The sequence below is a fragment of the Xyrauchen texanus genome, chromosome 23 (assembly GCF_025860055.1).
Source record: "Xyrauchen texanus isolate HMW12.3.18 chromosome 23, RBS_HiC_50CHRs, whole genome shotgun sequence".
Classification (NCBI taxonomy): Eukaryota; Metazoa; Chordata; class Actinopteri; order Cypriniformes; family Catostomidae; genus Xyrauchen; species Xyrauchen texanus.
The window spans coordinates 6,575,988-6,600,973 of record NC_068298.1 but is presented as its reverse complement, the minus strand read 5'-3'; the positions used below and the strand labels follow the sequence as shown (position 1 = coordinate 6,600,973).

The window sequence follows — 24,986 nt, the reverse complement described above, 5'->3', positions numbered from 1 at the left end:
CCAAAACAAGCAGATTTAATCACAAGCAAACAAGCAAGCTATCTTCAGACTTCCACCATGGCACACGCTGCAGCTGTTACAGCGAGTCATGCGATGCGCCTTGGAAACCGCCAAAATACTAACAATGGCATGCACGATCCCATTGTTGGCCACTGCAGCCATTGTGTTCACCTCTCCAGGAGACATCTACTACAAATGGAATAGGTCATACATGCATTTGCAACCAACAAAATCTATGATGAAGTCCATTTTGAGTCAAATAGAACTGTAAATGTTTACAAAATTAGAAAGATTATAACACTGTAATCAATACCAAAGGTGAGCAGAAAACATGACGTTGACTCATTTTATTAATAACTTGAGAAAATTGAAGATGAAAGTTTGTAATTTTGGCACTAGTGCACCAAATATGCTAATAACTAGGTTTCCTGAACAAAATGTAAGTGTTGCTTGCCAGTGTAAAATCGTTGCCACAATGCTAAGGTGTTACTAAGCAGTTGCTAAGGTGTTCTGAGTGGTTTTAAGCAAATTGCTACAGTGTTTTGTGTGGTTGCTAGGTGTCTACTGGCCCAAATCAAAAGAGGGCACTCCCAAGATTTTGCAGACTGATCCCACTTTCATTGACAGGAGATTGAAAGTTCGGCTGAAATAGTTCTGCGCTTATCGAAATTCGAACCACTGCCCCTAGTGGTAGAAGCTGGAAGAGTTGTTGAGAGGTGAAATGGACATAGGGTGGCACCAAAAGCGAGTTGTATTTGTGAATGATTTAATATGGTCTATAGGAATGCATATTTTATTAACCCTACAACCTAACCTAAACCCTAACCTGAGAACTAATATGTAATTTTAGAGCAAAAATGCAACCTCCGAACCACACTCACCTTTGTTTTTGTAAACCCAAGTACGTTCTGATTTCCATGAGACCTGAAACCATGTCAACGTGATTGTCAGTAGTGCCACAGGGAAAGGTGAACACATTGGAATTGATGCAAAATGTCTGAAGGAGATGCCGCTTGTCAGTTTTTTGGCAGTTATGGGGTTACTTTCAGGGTACGTGGACATTCGGAAGCAGTATGTTGATTACTTGTGTGATCATGTCGGATATTCCGGTGCCCAGATGTGGCTCGTGTCCATATTTCATTGCAAGTCTATAGGTTTTTTGCCCATTTGATAAAAAAATCATAAGTCTGATCACTTAGAAGAGTAATAGCACACCTCTACTCAACATGATTTGAGATATCATTCTTGTCCACTTAGCTTTAGTGGTTTTTTCAAATAATTTCTCCTGAACATGAACAATGGTAATAGTGATGGTTGCCTCAGCAAACTGAGAACCCAACTGTATGAGATATGTATACGTTTTAATAAGAAGCACTTCAGCATGCCACAGTCCATAACATAATCTTTTTATTAACATATTACAGTACAAGACAAATACATTCTGTCAACGTATAATGTTGTATAATCCTGGAACCAGGGCATGCACATAACAGCGATGTCACTAGTTACAGATGTATTTATCTCAGTAGCCCCAGATAAAACAGCTGTTCTGTCCTCCTGTGTCTTTGAATGCTATTTTAATACTCTGTAAAGCAACTCCAAACTGGCCCGCAAGGACTCGTGTCGCCCCTCCTTCACAAGGTTAACAATACCCTGAGAGCTGTCACAAGAGCACAGGGGCCCTCAAGGGAGGAGGGCCATGGCTTTCTCCATGGGATAGAGACATTGCAGGGGATTTTTGGGCTAAAGCACCCATTTGAACATTGTTTGTTGATCTTGGGTCTCAGACATGAGGGATGCATGACTGATGGCCTTGAGGGATCGCATTCGACTGTGAGACTTGAGAAACTGCACCAGAAACATTTCTTACCAAAATACCATATGCCTAAAAAAGTAAAAATGAAATGTTGAAAACTTGATTTATATGGATATCTGCTGTTTTTTTTTTACATATGTTATTGTAAAGGCATTTTGAAAACATGTAAGTATCTCACAGGGTTGGTCTCTTAGTTTTTAGCCATGCAGAAACCATATTGTTTGGAGTAAGTAGTTATGTTTTCTAAAGCATCACTTTTACTATTGCTTAACTTTGGTGCTTGTTCCACACCATGTGTGCTACAGACATGAATAATATCTCAAATTGTGTGGCTTGTACAAAGCAATTAGACATTGCAAATTATAAAGTGTGCAAAAAACCTCATGGACTTGCATTTAATGGTAAAGTGTGTCATTTAATTTGAAAATACTTTCTCCTGTTCCAGAAACCAGTATAGTAAGCCATTGCAGGCTGATTCCCCGAAAATTGTAAAGAGCAACATGCTGTGAGTTTGTGGCATGACATTATGTTTGCAGTTTGGTTTTGTGGGGCTAGTGCACTGAAATGACACACTTCACCTTTAAGAAGGGACCCTTATGAAAGCAAAAGGCACATTATAACTGAAAAATTCTCATATGAATCGATATCGAATCTAAACTGGAATTGGATTGAATTGAGAGCTTGTGAATCCAAATCGAATTTTGGAATCTGTCAATACCCATCCCTTCGAGAGAATATCATAGATAATTGTGAGTGGACTCTTTTGACTAGTAAACAACCACCTATCAACCGCCCAGAACACCCTAGCAACTGCATAACAGCGACCTGGAAACCACCCACAACACCCTATCATTGTCGCTGTGAGTTTTGTATTGTCAATTATTTTCTTCGAAAAATATAAACATTTCTGGTTAGTGTTTTGTCATCTTTTTAAAGAGCATTTGGTCACATTGCAGACGGGTTAAATAGGGTTCTCTTGAATCTCAACAGGAACAGCAGTATTACTAAAAGATCAAATTCACCTCTCATTAATCTCAAATTCACATGGCTCCCATTAAATCTTACGATGTGTAAGCTCTATTTAGAACACATGGCTACATTCCACTGGTTTTCAAAAGCGGAATTCTCTGCAATAACAGCATTGTGCTGTATCAGTAGGAGGGAGAACTACCAGCAGTCCTAAGTTGTTCAATAGGACAGGACCTTTCATTTATTATTTTTTTTAGCTTGTACCCTTTTATATATATATACAGCAAAGTTGGGCAATATTGCTAAAACAATTCTTTATATTTTTCTGTCTTTTGACAATATTCAATATCTCTTGATGGTTATTTATTTGCTCTGAAAAGGCTTAAAAGGGTGATTGTTTTTTTTTAAATCCAAGCAATCATAATTTCAGCCAAACAGCCACTGTTGCAATGCCTTTGAATTTAATTACTGTTGAAACTCTCAAAACTCATGAAATCTATTAGAAATGACAGAAATGATTGCAGACTGAACCTGGAAGTGAGGTTGAAGGGAAATGTCCACACGGTGGTGGCAAAAGTTGTAATTTTGGTTGTAAATTATGTAATTCAGTCAACAACGATGCTTGTGTTAGTAACCATACACAATAACCCAAACCCTGTTGGTGTTGGTGGAATAAAATTAGTATTTTTAGAATGAAAATGCAAACTTCGAATCACACTCACCGTTGTTATGCGTGATTACATCCTGATATCCACAGGACCCAAACCCGTGTCTCAGAGTGAAAGAGATTACTTCATGGTTTCTGCTGAACTAGAACGCATGTGTCAGAGATTGTACATGCAACACTTGATCAGTTTCTCCTTTGGGAATGGTAAACATGTTTGAATTGATGCGATAACGTCTGATGGGGGACAGTGATTGTCACTAATTTGCCATAATGCAAATGGGGTTGATTTCAGGGTACATGAACATTCTGAAACATCACTTTGATTTTCCGTGGAGGAAGTTGATTGTTATGAATGTCAAGTTCAACTGATGGAAAAAAAGATGTGTAAACAGTGTGAAGTAATTTGGATTCTAACATCTCTTTCACTGTGTAGAGGAACCAGAAATTGCAAGAAAGTTATTCCTTACCTATGCTGGTTCCCAAGTTTTACCTTTGACCTCAAGATATCAGATGCCATGGTTTGGGCTAGTTGTTGGTGTCCATGTCTCAGTGGAAAGGCAAGTTAAATAAAAACATCATAGGTCATATACATGCCATGGAAACACATTTAAACTCCACATCTACAATGTATCCAAAATTTTTGCTTTGTAGGAATTTGATCCACAGGGAGTTGTTTTGTTTTGTTATTTTTACCAATTCTTGATGAAAAGTGACTGCAATGAAACATTTGTGTCTGGGATCCATATGTGCACACTAACTACCACACGCTGATCCTTTGTACTCACGACATTTTGAAGCCACTGACAGCTCTCTGATGTAGCTGGTGTTTTCCTTTAAAGAAATAAACAATGAGAGGCCGTGCGTTATAGGGATTTTACAATGGATTCGTCTTATGAATTTTTGCTTAGACAGTTGCAACTACAATATTATAACAGGCCTCAATGTTTAAGAAACTTTTACATAAATTAATAATACTAATAATAATCAGAATATAAAATATTTCTGCCAAGTTATATATTTCATTATTACATAGCCTTCTGGAGTACTCTTATCATACAGCAGCATTTTAGTGCCAAGTAACAAAACAAAAACAAACTATGATTTCGAGAGTAAAGACATTGCATTATGAGATTGAAGTCACATTATTTTGAGAAACAACAGTAAAGTGCATCTGAGTTACAGTAAACTCCACTTACCCCGGAGATAACATTGGCTATGCAACTTGCCGAGCTGAATTTGTAGGATGTTTTGCAAGATCTCTGTTCATGAATGAGATGTGCATTAGTACTGGGGCTTTCAACCTTTAGGCGCCTGTCAAGGGCTCAAGTGAAGTGAAAGATATCTGGAACTGCTGTGACTTAAATGGCATTATATATGGGAACATCCCTTCAGTGATACTGTTGTTTTGAGAGCAAAAACCAACAAAAAAGCAGACCAAGCATTACCCGTGCTGAGCGGCACTGCGCAAATGTCTGTCTGGTTCTTTCTCCTGAATAAATTCAATTCCCTACCAAACCGCTGCAGTGTCCGGATACTAATAATAACTCAAAGAACCAAAAAACCAAGGATTTCTTTGTTGCTAAATCCTATCCTACAGTATGATTGAACTAAATCCTCCATATCCATCTTTTGCATTAATGAAGCTGCTGGATTGCCGTCCGTTCTATCGTTGTCATAGTTATTAAATGTTTTTTCTCTCTCAAAATATTTCTACTTTATTCATGCAATATACTACTTTATTCCCATAATGCTACGACTTTATTCGTATAATTTTTACATCAAAATATTATGACATTAATGTCATAAAGCTATTGATTTTTCTTGATAAAGAATACTTTATTATCGTAATACTATATGACTTATTTTTACTATAAGACTATATGAATTTTATTTTTTATTTTATTTTATCGTGGCATTAAAGCGCCGTCGTACTAACATGAACATCCTTATCAACCAATTGGTGTCTTTTTTATTATTCTGATTGTACATTATCCCGTACTTCTATATGTTGCTCACAGTTGACAAACAACATATCAACATATAGACGCTTTAATATAGAATTTAATTGAAGTACAATGGGGTAAATGTGTCTCATCCAATCAGATTTCAGAGTCGGAACGATCTGATTTATAATATTCTTTTGGTACTGTTATAAGCTGGTTATGTAATACCTTCACCTTCCTTCCCCAGGTGGTCTGCCTCACTCAAACTCAGGTCAGTTTTGTATTCCTTTACATTGAAATAAATAAATACTTTAGGACCGTCGTTAAAATATTGCTTTGGTATTTGGCCCTTGTTGACCTTCTATTTATTTGTGCTTAATGGCACTCTAAAGAACACAATACTTAACCACCTACTTGTCAAAGGAATTATCTGATACTCATTCAACCTGATATTTAAGACTTAAAGACTTATTTTGGGCATATTTGGGGTTTTTGCCAGACAGGATATGTGAAGCGACCTACCTGTGGATGACCATTGGTTATCCAATAATCCATTGTATCATTATTTTCTGAGATAAACATTTTCTATCTTGTTCAATGTATATTAGCACTCACCTTCCTAGATTTAAATTGATCCTTTTAAAATGCAATTTTGTTCAATGTAAAAAAAAAAAGTGGATATGTGTTGTTATCTTTAAGATTTATTTTTTACTTGATCTAAACCTTAATTACTTTTATTGGTGTCTATTGGTTAAACATTTTTGTAAATTTTAAGTCAGTTGGTTTAGATGTTTACATATGAAACACATTTTTCAAGTCACATGACAAAATTCGGTATTTTTGTTTTTACCAGGATTGCAATATTAGTGCTTGGTTTATGTACAGTATAATTACATATATATATATATATATATATATATATATATATATATATATATATATATATATATATATATAAACATAATTTAGACTCTAAAACTATTATTTTCTTCATTTCATCACTCATGGCATTCCAAATGTATGTATTTTTTAACTTTAGGCAAAGGTTTGCAATTTGCATCCAGTAGCTACATCCCCACCCCCCACCCCCAAGTACAAATATGTTAACTTCAGTTGTTGCCAGGCTAATGCAACTAAAAGCGTTAGATAGTATATTATGTACTGATTACTTTTTTAGGAAAATGAGGGGAAATAATTTACAAGTGAACTATAAAAAAGAGAGTATAAATGATTGCATGGTTAACCACAAATCACATAAACTAAGGCAGCCCTCTTTTAACCACAAGCAAGACATGATTTGAGATTTTAATTTCACCAAATATATTGTGAATCAGTTAAAGGTCATGTTTTAAAAGTTTTGGGCCGTGGTTGAGGGACTGGATTGCCCCAGAATCCTTAGGGGCTATTTCCCAAATTAGGCTATAAATTTTTAATGATGTGATCTGGTTAAAATAAACCTTTTCATTCAAATAAATACCTTATTTGAAGTTTACCACTAAACCAGGCCATTATAATATTAATTATAGTTTAATGATGGTATATCTGCAGATCTTTACAAGCACTTCAGATCGACTCGCAAGGCATTTTATATGTTTTGTATAGATATGGTTGACTATAAGGATTATACAGTTGATGTCAGAAGTTTTACATACACCTAGTCATATAAACTCATTTTCTAACCACTCCACAGATTTAATATTAGCAAACTATAGTTTTAGCAAGTTGTTTAGGTCATCTACTTTGTGCATGACATGAGTAATGTTTAAAAAAATTGTTTACAGGCAGATTGTTTCACTTTTAATTGCCTATATCACAATTCCAGTGAGTCAGAAGTTTACATACACTAAGTTAACTGTACCTCAAGCAGCTTGGAAAATGCTAGAAATTTATGTCAAGCCTTTAGATAATTTGCCAAATTAGCTTCTGATAGGAGGTGTAATGAATTGAAGGTGTACCTGTAGATGTATTTTAAGGCCTACCTTCAAAATCAGTGCCTCTTTGCTTGACATCATGGAAAAATCAAAAGTAATCAGCCAAGACCTCAGAAAAACAATTGTAGACGTCCACAAGTCTGGTTCATCCTTGGGAGCAATTTCCAAATTCCTGAAGGTCCCATGTTCATCTGTACAAACAATGGTAAGCATGTATAAACACCATGGGACCACGCAGCCATTATACTGCTCAGAAAGGAGACGCATTCTGTCTTCTAGAGATTAATGTAGTTTGGTGCGAAAAGTGAAAATCAATCCCAGAACAACAGCAAAGGACCTTGTGAAGATGCTGGAGGAAACAGGTAGACAAGTATCTATATCCACAGTAAAACGAGTCCTATATCGCAATAACCTGAAAGGCTGCTCAGGATGGAAGAAGCCACTGCTCCAAAACTGCCATAACAAAGCCAGACTACAGATTGCAAGTGCACATGGGGACAAAGAACTTACTTTTTGGTAAACTTTACTGTTTGGCCATAATAACTATCGTTATGTTTGGAGGAAAAAGGGTGAGGCTTTCAAGCTGAAGAACACCATCCCAACCGTGAAGCATGGGGGTGGCAGCATCATGTTTTGGGGGTGCTTTGCTGCAGGAGGGACTGGTGCACTTCACAAAATAGATGCATCATGATGAAGGAAAATGATGTGGATATATTGAAGCAACATCTCAAGATATTAGCCAGGAAGTTAAAGCTCAATCGCTAATGGGTCTTCCAAATCGTCAATGACCCCAAGAATACCTCAATAACTGTGGCAAAATGGCTTAAGGACAACAAAGTCAAGGTATTGGAGTGGCCATCACAAAGCCCTGACCTCAATTTGATAGAAAATCTGTGGGCAGAACTGAAAAAGCTTGCGCGAGCAAGGAGGCCTAAAAACTTGACTCAGTTACACCAGTTCCGCTGGAAGAATGGGCCAAAATTATTGTGAGAAGCTTGTGGAAGGCTACCCAAAACGTTTGACCAAGTTAAACATTTTAAAGGTAATGCTAACAAATACTAACAAAGTGTATGTAAACTTCTGACCCACTGGAAATGTGATATAAAAAGCTGAAATAAATAATTCTCTCTACAATTATTCTGACATTTCACCTTCTTAAAATAAAGCGGTGATCCCAACTGACCTAAGACAGGGAATGTTCTATACGATTAAAATCAGGAATTTGTAAACTTCTGACTTCAACTGTTGTTAGTCATATTGTGACCTTCTACTTGGTTCTATCTCTCCCAAAACCTGCATTGGGATACAGAGCTAGCAGACATGGATAGAGCTTTTGACTTTTTTAAATATTAGATGCATGATTTAAAAAAAAATTCTAAAATAACCACACAAGAGCATGAAGTGGCACTGACTAGGTGAATGTGCTTATTTGACGAAAATCCAAGATAGAACCTTATAAACTGAGTTTATATCATCACTTTAGCAACATATATATTGGAAATTTGCGAGAGAGCATTTGGGCATATAGGTTTTTCTTTCATGATGACTACATTCATTTGACTAACCTAACACAAAATTATATCATTGTGCTTTAAAAATCATTGAGTCATTCAAAAAGACAATTTAAGTATGCCACAGCCCCACAGCAATCAGCTCATTTAAGCACATGCATCTCTAGCCTGAAAGAATGTGTCCTTTGTGTGATTTCATGCAAAGAGAGCATATAGAGAGTTTGACATGAATCCACTCAGACAGCTGTGAGAACCCCAAATAACTAAAACTAGTTATGCTTCCAACTTTACTTTGCTTCGTCTGTACAGACGACTTTAAAGCTACTGTTTTTTTGTTTTGTTTTTAAAATTTTTATTATTGTTAAAATACTTCTTCCTATCCCAGCTTCAGGGCCGGCGTAGGCCAAATTGATGCCCGGTTCTGCGATCTGCGTAATGAGGCGATCGTCTGTGTTCCGTGACTGCTATTGGGTCTTTGAATAATGCATAAAGTGCGAGGAAGGGCAGCTGGTGGAGTTTCTGGTGCAACCCTAGGATATAAGTTGGTGCCCTCTGCAGACTGTGTAAAATGCGTATAGGGAGTGGCGGTACTGCCCAACTTAATTTTCAGTCAACTTAAAGTAAGCAATTTGTAGGTTGATTTCCATGAAAAGTATAATACTGTGGTGCTTTCAAAATTGCTCTGATTATTTGAGAGGCCCGAAATAGCAACAATGGCTCAACCAATGGTGTGAGTTTAGGGTGGGACTACCTGTTTGTCTAACCAGTGGCAGAAGGTGCTAGTGTTTGGGGAAAATATGTGGCAACAATTATTATTTTTGTAATTCCGTTAGATGCTACTAGTGGCCAGAAATTACACATTACAGCTATTATGAAACAGTGAAAATTGTTATACACTCACCTAAAGGATTATTAGGAACACCTGTTCAATTTCTCATTAATGCAATTATCTAATCAACCAATCACATGGCAGTTGCTTCAATGCATTTAGGGGTGTGGTCCTGGTCAAGACAATCTCCTGAACTCCAAACTGAATGTCAGAATGGGAAAGAAAGGTGATTTAAGCAATTTTGAGCGTGGCATGGTTGTTGGTGCCAGACGGGCCAGTCTGAGTATTTCACAATCTGCTCAGTTACTGGGATTTTCACGCTACAACCATTTCTAGGGTTTACAAAGAATGGTGTGAAAAGGAAAAACATCCAGTATGCCGCAGTCCTGTGGGCTGAAAATGCCTTGTTGATGCTAGAGGTCAGAGGAGAATGGGCTGACTGATTCAAGCTGATAGAAGAGCAACTTTGCTTGAAATAACCACTCGTTACAACCGAGGTATGCAGCAAAGCATTTGTGAAGCCACAACACACACAACCTTGAGGCGGATGGGCTACAACAGCAGAAGACCCCACCGGTACCACTCATCTCCACTACAAATAGGAAAAAGAGGCTACAATTTGCAAGAGCTCACCAAAATTGGGCAGTTGAAGACTGGAAAAATGTTGCCTGGTCTGATGAGTCTCGATTTCTGTTGAGACATTCAGATGGTAGAGTCAGAATTTGGCGTAAACAGAATGAGAACATGGATCCATCATGCCTTGTTACCACTGTGCAGGCTGGTGGTGGTGGTGTAATGGTGTGGGGGATGTTTTCTTGGCACACTTTAGGCCCCTTAGTGCCAATTGGGCATCGTTTAAATGCCACGGCCTACCTGAGCATTGTTTCTGACCATGTCCATCCCTTTATGGCCACCATGTACCCATCCGCTGATGGCTACTTCCAGCAGGATAATGCACCATGTCATAAAGCTCGAATCATTTCAAATTGGTTTCTTGAACATGACAATGAGTTCACTGTACTAAAATGGCCCCCACAGTCACCAGATCTCAACCCAATAGAGCATCTTTGGGATGTGGTGGAACAGGAGCTTCATGCCCTGGATGTGCATCCCACAAATCTCCATCAACTGCAAGATCCTATCCTATCAATATGGGCCAACATTTCTAAAGAATGCTTTCAGCACCTTGTTGAATCAATGCCACGTAGAATTAAGGCAGTTCTGAAGGCGAAAGGGGGTCAAACACAGTATTAGTATGGTGTTCCTAATAATCCTTTAGGTGAGTGTATATATATATATTTTTTTTACCTTTAATAATAAAAATGAATTTAAATAAACTAGTTTATTTACCCCTAGATCTTGTGCGTCAAACAAAAACAATTCGTAATGATGTATATATAACAACATTATATAACATTCCTCAGCTCACAATTGCTGGACTTCAAACTAACATCCTAACAACGTATCTTTCCACAGGAAACAAAGACTGTATCAGAGTGAAATCATATTGCAGAGATTATTTGTATAATCTAATTTGGATTATAAATGGTGTTTTTATTATTTACACATGCATTGATAACATTGCGTCCTCTCAGACTGTGGTTATGACTCATTTTGTCATTAGATCTGTGAGTTTGGGGCTTGGACAAGATTTCCCTGCTGCTCAGACAACCACATGCAGTCCTTCCAGTTGGCCATCTGCTTAGCATTTATTCTGTGTCTTTGAAACTTGATGGGAATTAGAAAAGTGCTAATGTAACACTTTGCAGTCCAAGGACTAGTCACTCCACCGTATGGCAGCAATTTTGATACCATAGTCCAAGTCTAACCACAGTGTGACAGCATCATCCCTCAAAAGAACATAATGCTTTTGCACTGACAAAAGAGTTCTGTTCTTAGGTTAGCTTTGGTATACACACCATTTTCTACACATTTTGGACACTTTTGGAGTCCATCTCATGTCAGAGTTCGGTTGGTGTTAAAGTGATTTTCTGAACTACGGTGCACACCAGCCTTAATCTCATGCCTTCTGCTAATGCAAATTTAGTCTTCTGCCAAACAATGCTCCCTAGAAGTCCACCCATTCCAGCATTGTCTTATAGAGATGTTATTTCATACATTTCCTTTTTGTTCGAGTAACATTGTCCTGATTGCCATCCGTGACCATGCCAATGGCTCCTAGACATTCATGAAATCAGACTGACAGATTTGTGTTAGCTGTTCCCAGAGGAGAGGGGACATGGACAATAATGTTCAGAAAAATGTTTGAAAATTGAGGATCAGTCCAGACTGATGTGGTTACATTGGGCAAAAAATCTTGTTCTGGGACGACAGAAATAAATAGTGTTTGTTTTTCTTTGCATGCTTTGCAAAAACTTCTCATAATCTCATAAAGTGAATACCACCCCACTTTACAGGAAAGCATGCATTCAATTTTATTTTAATGTAATATCTATAAAGTCTTAGAGTCATCATTGTACAGTTTGATTAAATATTGCAAATTGTGCATACAAATTAAATAAGTAAATAATAATTGCATTTAGAACCCCAGTGAGCAAGCTGAAGGCGACTGTGGCAAGGAACACAAAACTCCTTAAGTTGACATGACATTTACCCCAAAAAACCTTTTGTTGCATATTTGCAGGAGTAGCTAATGGAATTCATCCCACGACAACTCTAGAAGATATCATTCTCTCCCAAACAAAGAGCTTATATTCATGTGCTATTTTGTTTACTGTGCAAATAGTCTCCGCCTCAAACATTCCTCACATGTAAACCACAGTTGTTGCCGCCTTTCCTTTTAGAATTGTGACAAATGCATCAAAGAATTCCATTGTGCATTGGCCCTGCCTTTACATACACGGAGCATTGCAGGAGGGTCACTATTTCTTCCTTGTACATATCAATATATTACTAAATGTATAAAACTTAATCAAACCTTATCTGATTTATTGAACTTGACATTGCTATTTAGCTTTAATACTACAGTGCACTGCAAGATATCCTTTTTTATATGGATTATTATAAGAATTATCTTGCTCCAAAACCAGATGTGCATTAATAATCCAACAGAAAGGGAGCCTGGGTAGCTCAGTGGTGAAGACGCTGGCTACCACCCCTGGTTTGAATCCCAGGGTGTGCTGAGTGACTCCAATCAGGTGTCCTAAGCAACCAAATTGGCCTGGTTGCAAGGGAGGTTAGAGTCACATGCGGTAACCTCCTTGTGGTTGCTATAATGTGGTTTGTTCTCGGTGGGGAGCGTGGTGAGTTGAGCGTGGATGCTGCGGTGGATGGCGTGAAGCCTCCACACACGTCTCCATGGTAACGTGCTCAACAAGCCACGTGATAAAATGCACGGGTTGACAGTCTCAGACGCGGAGGCAGCTGGGATTCTTCCTCCACCACCTGGATTGAGGCGAGTCACTACGTGACCACGAGGGCTTAAAAGTGCATTGGGAATTGGGCATTCCAAATTGGGTGAAAAAGGGGAAAAAAATCCCCCCAAAAATAAAATAATCCAACAGAATTTCTTTTGCACCCACTTTTGCGGACTTGGGTGTTTTCACTCTTGGCTGGTTTGGGTCGATTAAAATGAACTCTGGTGTTATTGCTGTTAGTGTGGTTCGTTTGAACAAGTGTAAACGCTGCCATCCGAACCTTGGTGCGCACCAAACCCTTAATAGTGTGTCTTGGTCCGCTTCCAAACAAACTTTGGTGAGGTTCGACTGATGGGCCAAAGACGTCTAAATGGACCAATAACAGGAAGTAATTTGCCTTCAATACCGACCTCAAGCATACCTGGTTCTTCTCATCATAGGAGATATGTTGCCCATTACAGTTCAGTACAGGCGTCAGAACTGCCGTCTCCTTGCAGCAAATCTTCATTTGTGTGTGCAACGGAGGAATTCCTGCCGCTGTTTTGACTTCTTTACACATTTTATTAGCACTTTGTTTGATCTCAGCTGGTAAAAATACCACCATATATACATAAATCCAACGAGAACATTTAGCCCAGCAGCCAGCATTGTTTTGGATGTTCGTCAAGTTCCGTCACAAAATCGTCATATGTCATAAAAGCTATCCAATCAGCTTGTGACCTTATCCTTATGCCTTCTGTTTTGTATCTTTAGGTTTGGTGTTAAAAATGCCTGTGTGAACGAACGCTAAGTGAACCAGGACTAAATGTATCATTTTCTTTTTTGGTCCGAACCAAGAGAACTGAACTACAAGTGTGAACACACCCTAATTGTCATTCTTTGCCACATCAACCAAAACTAAAACCCCATTCTAAGCAGTTTGAGATTATTTCACATGCATGGGTGTGGAATGAACACACCCTTGTAACTGTCTGAATTGTCACACCAGGTGACATGCTGTGCATAATGTGAGGATAAGCTCTCCACGGTAGATTTGGGGCAGATTTAATAGACGTTGGCCTGTGGCCGGCAATCATGGGCTAGGTCTGTTTGGACAGGGCTCCTTAGAGACAGCTACAGTTCACAAGACAGGAAGCAGCTTGCAAAGATCCCAGCAGTCAAGGTCATGAGGACAGAGGATGGGGGCGGGGTTGGAGAGGGGATTTCCTCATAAGGGCTTGTGTCATTTTCAAAACTACCCACAATTTGTTCTTACAAAATCTTTGTTTAAACACTGACCCTTAACACTTACTTAGTTTAATCATTTTAAACCATTACTTGCACTAAACATAAGTAATATTGGCATTATATTCATGATGTTTAGCCAGAGGGAACTGGCCCCCAGAGTGAGTCTGGTTTCTCTTGCCACAGTCTCCTTCAGCTTGCTCACTGATGTTCTAAGTCTAATTATGACTTATTTATTTTTATACACAATTTACAATAATATTTAATCAAACTACACAATGATGACTCATTATAGATATTCAAGTTTTATCTTCTGTTAATGTCTGACTTTCTGCAAAGCTGCTTTGTTACGGTGTTTGTTGTGAAAGGTGTTATACAAATAAAAATGGATTGACTTGAATTATTTCAAACAGTTTTCTATAGGCATGAAAAATCAAGATAGACTTATATCCTCAAAATAACCACATCCTCCACCATTAATATGCATTATTAATACAAATTGTATATCCTTTCTAATAAGAACTTTCCTGACCCATGACTTTAAAAATAATAAAATAGAAATATGTTAAAAATATATTTATTTTAATATTCTCAATTATTTGTCTTCTTTATCTTATTTATGTATACATTTTGGATGGTTTATAAAAAAAATTTGTATTTATTTGGATTTATTTTATTTGTTTATTTTTTCCTTCACCTGTACTTGTCTTTATGATTGTATTCATACATTGTTTGATCTTATTGAACATCGATATAGTAAACTCCACAGTTTTACCACCATTTTTCAGACGGTCCCTTACCACACCCCCCCCACAGCATTAGCACGTTTTAGCACAATGTGTGGACTTTTCAGATGGTCCCTTACATAGGCACATTTTCCAATTTGTATCAATGTTGAATTGGCTATCTGGAACGATTTCACCGGGATTTCACATAACCGAAATTATGTGAATCGCATAATTTTATCTTTTAAATACGGGACGGGTGGCATCCCAAACTGGAACAGTACTTTTTATAAGAGCTTTAGAGAAATAATTAACAGCCAGGGTCGCCACGCGACAAAACACGCTGCCGTTGTATGCGTCTATAGCCTACTACACATTCTAGTTTGTCGCGTGACTTGCGTCGCTCACAATCCAGAACACCTTGATCACAGCATTCAAATATTTAAATAACACATCAGGGGGCGTTCACAAAGGAAGCGTTTTCGTTCTTATAGCGCTTTTAAACTGGTCTAGTATGTACTCACATCACATGCAGCGTTTTCTCGCTGTTTTTGCTTAGCCTACTATTAATAACATCTCGCCCCATTAGCATTGCGTATTTAAGACGTCGTATCAAGTTCAAATTGTTCAAATTTGAAAACGCCTCTTGAGATCCTGTGTTCAGTTTCATTCCGTTACGAGGCTTAGGGGCCGTTCACACCGAACACGTCATTGCGCTACAACAAAAGGTTGGACACGAATACTATTACTAATCGAACAGAACGCAGGTGACTCGAGACGCCTTTAAAACAAAATGCGCGAGACGCTGAAATAACAGCGAGATGCGGTGCAAAGGTCAAAGACGTCAATTTAGCGCGTGATTACAATAGAAAACAACTATAGTAATAATAATAATAATAAAAACAAAACGCTCTGGCGCACGCAAAAATGCATCCTGTGTGAATGGACCCTTAATGCAAGAAGGTCCCTTTTGTGAACGCCCCCCTTCGGGCTGTTCGAGGAGACGTCGCGGGCTTGCACTGTCTACAGCTGCGTTGGCAGGAGCGTTCTAGTTGGTCGCGTCCAGTGTAGATGGGTTGTACGTCGGGAAGGCGTGGGGAATGTTTGGCTGGCCAATGCGCCAATAGACGCCAATGGGTTGAAGTGTGCATGATATTAGGTAGACGCTGCGACTCTCAGTTCTTTACCAACGCGTAGAGATTTCACAAAGCTGTGACTGCGAGAATATTCCGTGTATTTTAAAATAAATGGACGGACCGGGAGCTGCAGCATTCACGATCCACTTGTCACCAAGGGAGAGGAATTATTGGAAGTAATGGGGAACACAACACCCAAACCCCTCATAGGTAGGAGATAGCATGGTTGTGCCTCGGTTGATCTGGTCTTCTAACAGTATCGGATACATCTTTATATGAGTTCATATGGGTAAACATGTTTAATGTCTTGATATATTGTGCAAATACTGAATCACGCAATATTATGTGGTTCTGAACATTATTGGCCTGACAGTGCGCGCGCTGCGTGGGAGTGAGAATTTGATGGGTGATGTTCAAGTTATTTAGACATCCTGAAAATGTGTCATTGGTAACATATATTTATTTAGTACTGTAGGCAATGCTTCACCATTAAAGCCAGGTTTTGTGCTAATATTCCATTTCAAATGTTGGTTTTCAAAGCAAATTGAGTGAATATTTGTAGAGTTGGTCTCCATGTTTCTCCAAGTGCATGGCGAATTGGTGATGAATGTTCAGCTGCCTTTAGGTTATGGATAATAGAGTTTGTATATGCCATATTTGGCTGTATTTATGTTTTTGATCAACCAAACAGATCATTATATTCTCTAATGAGAGATGGCTGATTTATTAGCCCACATTAAAAAGACCACAAGAGTTGATGCTGATGATGAACTAGGCACAGTTCAGAGCAGATTTTGAGTGGAGATCCGTGGGGAAAGTCATGGCTATTTTTTTTTGTTGATAAATGCTACATTTGTTCTGTACACACTTGTCTCCATCTCCCAGAAAAAATACAGAGAATGCCTCAAGCAAACATTATGGACACACAATTTCTATTTAGTGCCTATATTTACCCTGCAAATGTTTTTATGGCAAGCTGAATCTTGAAATAATGCATTTAGGGGGGTCTAGGGCCCTTAAGTGAACTTATTGTATCTGCCTGCTGTTTAGAGCACATTGTTGTAGAACTGTGCTCAGCAAGGATACATTGCTATCAAATACTTCAAAATTCTCAAACTCATATTAACGTGTCACTGAAATGGTTATGCTGATAATGTAATTTGTAAAGAAACTTTTTCACTAGTGGTCTCAGATTAGACCCTACTCTAGAAGACCTTTTGATAAGAGTAAATACGTCTCACTGATAATTAAAACTAGGTTTATTGAGATATTTAATTGGTGCTTCATTAGCAGCACAATATAGACATTTGATAATTTCTAAGAAAATGCACATGCTCAGCACATGTTAACTCAAAAGTGTGCATGCATTTATCAAAAGGTTTATGAGAGTGAGTCACAAGTTGCAGTGGCAGTCCTGGAGCTAATTGACCTCTAGAATATTCTTGGTTTTGAAATTCACAAATAATAAAGCTCTATCTGGTTCCCATTATTTCTCATTGTGTGCTCAGTCCCCACCCTCCAGAACCAATGCATTTAACTGTTCACAAAAGCATTGTATAGGTGACTTTATATGTACAAAACACGGCTGCGTTTAAAAGGATAAACTGGATAATATTTCAGTGAGGTTGTTTAACACCGTCTACGTCAGGTTATATAAGACCACAGAAAGAGTAATTCTTGATTTATTTCTCGAAAAAATTGTAATTTGTGTCTTATGTTTTATTAAATATGCTTGAAATTTAACAGTCTTCAGAAACCATCCTTGATTGGGTGTGTCATTTAATGGACACAATACTGGAACAGGTCACAGGAAATTTTCAAACGGTCTGGAAAACACATGAATGCATCTATGTCTGCTAATTATTATTTTTACAATCGATTCATCTTTGATTATTTCTTTGAATAATCGGATTAAAAAAAATATATTTCCTGTATTTTATTAAAATATGATTTTTTCCCCTTCCCTTTTCTCCCTAATTTGTAATGCCCAATTCCCAATGTGCTCTAAGTCCTCATGGTGACGTAGTGACTCGCCTCAATCCGGGTAGCAGAGGATGAATCTCAGTTGCCTCCGCATATGAGACTTCAATCCGCGCATCTTATCACGTGGCTTGTTGAGAGCATTACCGCGGAGACATAGCGCATGTGAAGGCTTCACGCTATTTTCTGCAGCATCCATGCACATCTCACCACGTGTCCCATCGAGGGCGGACCACGAGAAGTTTACCCCATGTGACTCTACCCTCCCTAGCAACTGGGCCAATTTGGTTGCTTTGGAGACCTGGCTGGAGTCACTCAGCACACTCTGGATTTGAACTCGTGACTCCAGGGGTGGTTGTCAGCGTCAGTACCCGCTGAGCTACCCAGGCCCCCTAAAATATAATATTTTAAAAAACAGAAATGATATAGGGTGTTCACAAAACTTTGAACTAAGCCTCAATTATGAAAAGTTAAGATACATTTTTTTATTATTATTACTTTAAGTACAAATGCAAAACAGTTCATTTCATTACTTGTAAAAATGTGTAGAACTAAAAGTACTGTTCATTAAAGAGTAAAATGATCCATTGGGCATGGAAAGGGACAAAACATCAGCCCAGCAGAGGGCAATGGCGACACCAGAATAGAAATATGAAAAATTCTGCCCAGCTGAAAAATTCATAATTATGTTAGATACATATGATTGTACACTGTCACTTATTACATACATTTGAAGTATTTTAAATTAATATTGTGGGTTTTAAAATAGTATTGTCGCTGATACATTTTTTCTAAACTATTCTTTAAAAAAATATTTGTATGTTTATCCAGTAAAATAATGTTTGCCATGGTATAAATTTACTAGTGGAATCAGACATTACATTTAGCATAATCAAGACGATCAATTATCAGGACCCTTAGCATTATTATGTATTATATTCAGCATTATATACAGTTTAATACAGTACAGACATCTTTAAACACAGTGCAGATTCACTCTTGAGCTGAAAAGACTCATCCCAGTGCTCACTATGCACTCACATGAGAAACAATCTAATTAAAACACTTTAAACCGCACACCTTGACCTCTGAGACATCAGTGTGACATCAATGAAAGCTGCACAATTGATTACATTGAAACTGAAATCAAGATATGATGTTGCACAAGTTTAATCAAAATGATGGCGCTCCCTTTCTCCATTGCGATTGGATTGATGACGTGGATGCGCGCGCTCGCTTGCTCTGTGAAATTTAATGGAGACTTATATGTGGTAAAAACAAACAGTTTTGCCAAATACACACCTGATTTTGAATTTATAACATGTATACATTATAAAACAGAAAATAGCAGTAAAATGAAAGTCATGTGCTGGAGAGAAACTACTCTTAAGCACATCAAATAGCACCTGATGCAGCAACTGCTCCACATTAAACTCTATGCTTATTATTATCTTTAAAGTGTTTATAAAGTGCTCTCGTGTGCTGAACAACTTGGGTCATGGTTTTCCTGCTTGCGCTTGCCTCTACGTCAATGACAGAGCTTCTCTGTGCTCATAAAGTATATCCGACTAATCGATAATGAAATCCGTTGTCGATGATTTCCATTATAGATAATAATCGATTTTATCGATTAGTTGTTGCAGTCCTAAATGCATCCAACTTAATGTTTTTCTCTCTTATTGTTGGTGATTTATTAGATGCTGTTGCCCAACTGGCTGCATCATACATGTGTTGGGACAGATCTTAGAGCTAACACACCCAAAAAACAGCTACAATAAAAACTGGTCATGTGTTTGATACAGCTGGTCTGCAAACAGTCGCGTTTGTGCACTTAACTTTAGTGTATGCACTTAACTCGCGTCTACGTTTCCACATCTGTTTTTGGCGTGCACCACTGCTCTGCTGTAATTTAAACTGAACTCTCAATCGATTCTGATTCTTTTGAGAATCGTTTGAGTATGAATCGCGATGCATCGCTGAAATGATTTTTTCGTACCCCATTTGCGATTCGGCAAGTGCAGCCTTGTTTTAACTCTCATGTGCTAATGAATCGGCCATCTCTGTTCCAGTATGGGAATGGGGATTGCAAATGTGAGCGGAGAGCCAGGTGTTCCTCCACAAACGCATTCTCGAACACCATCACCAAAGATGGTCTGAGCTTTTTCTTGAAATCTTCATACATAAATACATACAAGATGGGGTTCAGGCAGCTGTTGAAGTAGGCAAGACTGACTATGAAGAGTCTTAGACTTTTTGAGTCTAAAAGTTCCTTAAATCTTGTAAGCTCAGCTGATGGGTTTGTAGAGTTGCTTTCATGGATCCACACATGAATGAAAATTAATATAAAGAATGGAAGCCAGCAAAAGAAGGCAGCCAGGATAATACAAAGCGGTTTGAGTTTGTTGTTTTTCCGGTGGCGCTGAACTCGTACTCCAATTGCTAGGTACGAAGCAAAGATTATGATGAAGGCAAGGAGGAAACCTACACAAAACGGAACATTACCAGACTCTTGTATGCTTGTAGTCCATTCGGATAGATATTTAAACATGTGATCTTTTGTTTGTTAACATCAAAGTCTGTTTTCCGAAATATGGCCAAAAGAAGGCTGCAGGCGACTGACACTATCCATAAAAACAGGCAGAATATCTTTACCTTCAGTACTGTTCATTTGTTCCGGGCCCATACCACCACCCATGTGGACAGGCAATGGTCCAGACTGATAGCAGCCAACAGGAAGGTGCTAGAAAAGAATGTAAAGATGACAACTACATGACAGTTAAACACAAATGTGTCTAAGACAGGCCTTATTTTTAATTTCGAGATTGATTACGTGTGATTTTTGTGATTTTAAGCTGTACCTTGATTGTCAACGGAGACGTTTCATAGCAACCGAACTGATAAACAATGCTGCATTGTTAGCATTTGTTCTACATGTTTACGATAATCAAAAAAAAGACAAATTCGCCATGCTTTGAACACCTGTCTCTGCAAACTTTTGCTGAACAAGTTTTATTATCGTGTAATGTAGAAACTTTGACTCATTAATGTATATTATTTAAGATGAAAGTAAATTATATAAGTGAAAGTTTATCATTGACTGTATATCTCCCTCAGTGCCGACATGTTTGCGTGGCATCACAAACATGCATTAAATGGGAGGCAGCATAAACCATCACAGCAACTCCATCAGAGCGCAGCGTGACTTTCTGTCCAGGGCAGAGACGGCGTTCTACACTCTAGAAACCGTGCGCACACACACACACAACTCCAGTTGTTCTTTCAAACAACTGGAGTGCAGCTGGATGTAACAACGTAAGGTTTTCAAAACTATTTTCAACTTAACACAGTGTTTTAAACATGCAATGGTAATGATGTTTCCAGTCATGACAACTGCGGTTTTAAGATGGATGGTTCAGAAACATTGATGCGTATTAACTAAGCTTATTACGGTAACCTGAAGGAAGAACAGACACGCACGATCTGATCATTGTTTCATTGAATTAGCCAGCGATTTTGATTATGCCACCTTTTGTACTTATTGTAACCGAGTATGTTTTAACAGCCTATAATAATAAATATGCGAGAGACTAGAACAAGGCGCAATGCAGCAGCCAAAGGTGTATCACATATATGTACATGTCACTATCACATATATGTACATGTCACTGATGAGTACTCAAGTAGAAAAAATTTCCAAAATGCCCATCCCTAGTCCCAACACACATTTAGGAAAGCTTGAAAGCATTGAAACAACTCACTTTATTTAAGTTTAATTGATTTTATTAATTGTTTGAGTAATATGAACAAGGGAGGATTCAGTAAAACTGACAATTGTGAAAGTTTTTGAGTGCTCCCTACCTGGTGAGGCTGGTTTTTTGACTGGTCAAAGAGGGCATTTGGGTACTTTTCAGCTGGTCAGGCTGGGAGACCTTCTTAAACCAGCTAAGACCAGCAAACATCTTAGGCTTGAAAATAGTACAACCTACTGTACATCTGGACAACATAAGAATTAGAGGTGTGAATCTTCACTGGCCTCACAATTCGATTCGATTACGATTCAAATGGTAACGATTCAATTATAAAACGATACTCGATGCATCACGATGCATCTTGTCCTTCAATATCTTTTTCGGTTTCTTCAAAATGTATTTTTTAATCTCTATTTTTTCCCTTTCAGCTTTTTATTTAACAACTGTTAAAAATCAGAATGAGTCACATTACATAAACTGGCCTTTAACATTCAGTATGAGCTGTGAACAAAACATGGAACATCCACAAGATGAAATAAATGCTTTAGTTTAAAAGAGTATCTCAGTTTCTTTCTTTAGAACATTATAAAAAATCTCTTAAAATCACAAAAAATATTGGTTCTTCATCAAAACACACTGAATACTATTACTTCAACTGACTATTATTTTATTTTGTTTAAACATTGTAAATAATTTAATAGTATTTAATTATAATTTAAAATTAATCAAAAATAAAAGAAAAAAATAATTAAATGAAAACATCACCAACATCTCCCAAACCGCTGCCTCGTCATTATTTTCTTCTGTATTTCCCCCCGTTGTGTGCAAATCAGTGCAGTTATGGGTGCAAGCTCGTCTTTCATGTTGTTTGTTGGCTTGTTATGACGAATAAACTCTCCCGTTGCTATGTGCATGTGCTTGTGGAAGAAGTTCAGGATCGTAGTTTCATTCGGTCACAAATGTTCATGTGTTCGATACAGCTGGTCTGCAAACAGTCGCGTTTGTGCACTTAACTTTAGTGTATGCACTTCACTCTTTGCGTCTTTGTTTCCACATCTGTCTTTGGCATGCACCACTGCTCTGCTGTGATTTAAACTGAACTCACAATCGATTCTGATTCTTTTGAGAATCGTTTGAGATTGAATCGCGATGCATCGCTGAAATTATTTTTCCCAGCAGCTCTAATAAGAATTAACCCATCAAAAAGGCTGTGGTCAGATATGCTCTGTAAGCCTTGCATCAGTATGCAGCTATATTGGACTACTTTCTAGAAATTCATTAAACAAGGAGAGAATGGCACTATAAATGCTCCCATGTGATTTAATAGAAAAGACCATGTCGGCCGCTTGGGTCTTTGTCAGGCAGTAAAAAACATCAGGTATTGAAGACTCACACCTAGCAGGGGGTGTGGGCAGCAAACAATTATCCAATGAGGACATAAAAAAAGTCAATTATCCTGTCAAAAACAATCCACAGTGACCTATAATTAATACTAATACCAAGCCTAAAAACTAATATCACAGCATCAAAAATGCATTACAAAAGCTAATGAAACTTAACAATTAACATTATAAATGGATTCAATGGTCGAAACGTTGTCTTATCTAAAAGGGTGGATTTAGGCATGGGTGACATGGGCAGTCGCCTAGGGCGGCATCTTGCTCGCAGGGCGGCACGAGGCACCTTTTTGATTGTGCACCTGCCTTAATGTTTGAATGTGCGCAAATTACTATTCACTAATTTCTAGAAAGACACGGCTAATATAGTCATGAAATCCTTAAACGTTTTTTAAACTGAATGGCATAGAGAGGTAGGTGTGTGTGTGTGTGTGTGTGTGTGTGTGTGTGTGTGTGTGTGTGTGTGTGTGTGTGTGTGTGTGTGTGTGTGTGTGTGTGAGAGCGTGTATTTATCACTTTGTGGGGACCAAATGTCCCCATAAGGATAGTAAAACCCGAAATTTTTGACCTTGTGGGGACATTTTGTCGGTCCCCATGAGGAAAACAGCTTATAAATCATACTAAATTATGTTTTTTGAAAATGTAAAAATGCAGAATGTTTTCTGTGAGGTTTAGGGGTAGGGTTAGGTTTAGGGGGTAGAATATAAAGTTTGTACAGTATAAAAACTATTATGTCTATGGAAAGTCCCCATAAAACATGGAAACACAACGTGTGTGTGTGTGTGTGTGTGTGTGTGTGTGTGTGTGTGTGTGTGTGTGCGCGGAACTGGCCAGTTGCATTGTCATTAGCCATAGCTCTGATTGGATAGCGCAGGCCTATATTTGGAAGGCAGGAAAGAGCATGCTCTGTTTCACAAGTGGAGTTTATGTTCTCATCTTTCCTCAGCCTATACACAAATCGGGGAAGAGCTCCTTTAATCACAGAATGTGAGGAGGTGACTGTGGTATTTTATGACTTCTGCCTTAGATCTGTTTATGGAAGACGCTGTTTGACTACAACCTTACAATTCCAACCTGTCTCCAAACTCTAAATGCAGTGCAATGGAAAGTACAATGACTTAATGGAAAACAGTTCTATATATTTCATATGTATTCTATGTATCATGTCACACCCACAATCTGTTTCTGTCAGAAATATGAAGCATGTCATGTTTCATGCAAGTCTTGTTCATAATGTCTTTTGTTTTACATAACGTGCTTATATTTCACTGAAGGACAATGGAATTTTCAATCAAAATGATGGTACGCTGAGTTCATCCACAATAATTCACACAGGAAATCACAATAGCCATGACATGCCCTGACAAATGAAACCACAGATGCTACAGATGTTACGTTTGCATGTTTAATGGCAGTATCATGGTTTGTATGTAATTAGGTATAATGTCTAACATGGGAAATATGGCATGGCACATTTCACTGATTGTCTGTACAAAGATCAGAGCAAATTGGTACATAAACAGTAGTTCAGTCAGCTAAAATCATGCATATCTCCCATCAAATCACTGCTTAATAAAATGTGGTACTCCGTAAGTAATCAAATATAAAAATGAAACACTACTGTACAATTAAGAAAGAACTAAATGGGAATTTATAGTTGATTTGGCATGTTTCACGAACAGTCTTCTTAAAACATTATTATATTTTGTGGAATGATGTATTTAAATTGGAT

The 24,986-nt window shown here is 38.0% G+C and overlaps 1 protein-coding gene across 3 annotated transcripts in view; it reads left to right on the top strand.

The window, feature by feature from the left end:
• Positions 1 to 24,986, top strand: part of LOC127617285 (E3 ubiquitin-protein ligase NEURL1B-like) — a 53,627-nt gene that overhangs the window by 11,392 nt on the left and 17,249 nt on the right. The window contains exon 1 of one of the 3 annotated variants that reach the window (XM_052089238.1): positions 15,842 to 16,338. The exons of the other annotated variants lie outside the window; for them this stretch is intronic. Within the exon in view, the coding sequence (XP_051945198.1) occupies positions 16,308 to 16,338 (31 nt within the window). The 5' untranslated portion in view covers positions 15,842 to 16,307. Of the gene's footprint in view, positions 1 to 15,841; positions 16,339 to 24,986 lie in introns of those variants that run through there. 3 annotated transcript variants of the gene reach the window in all.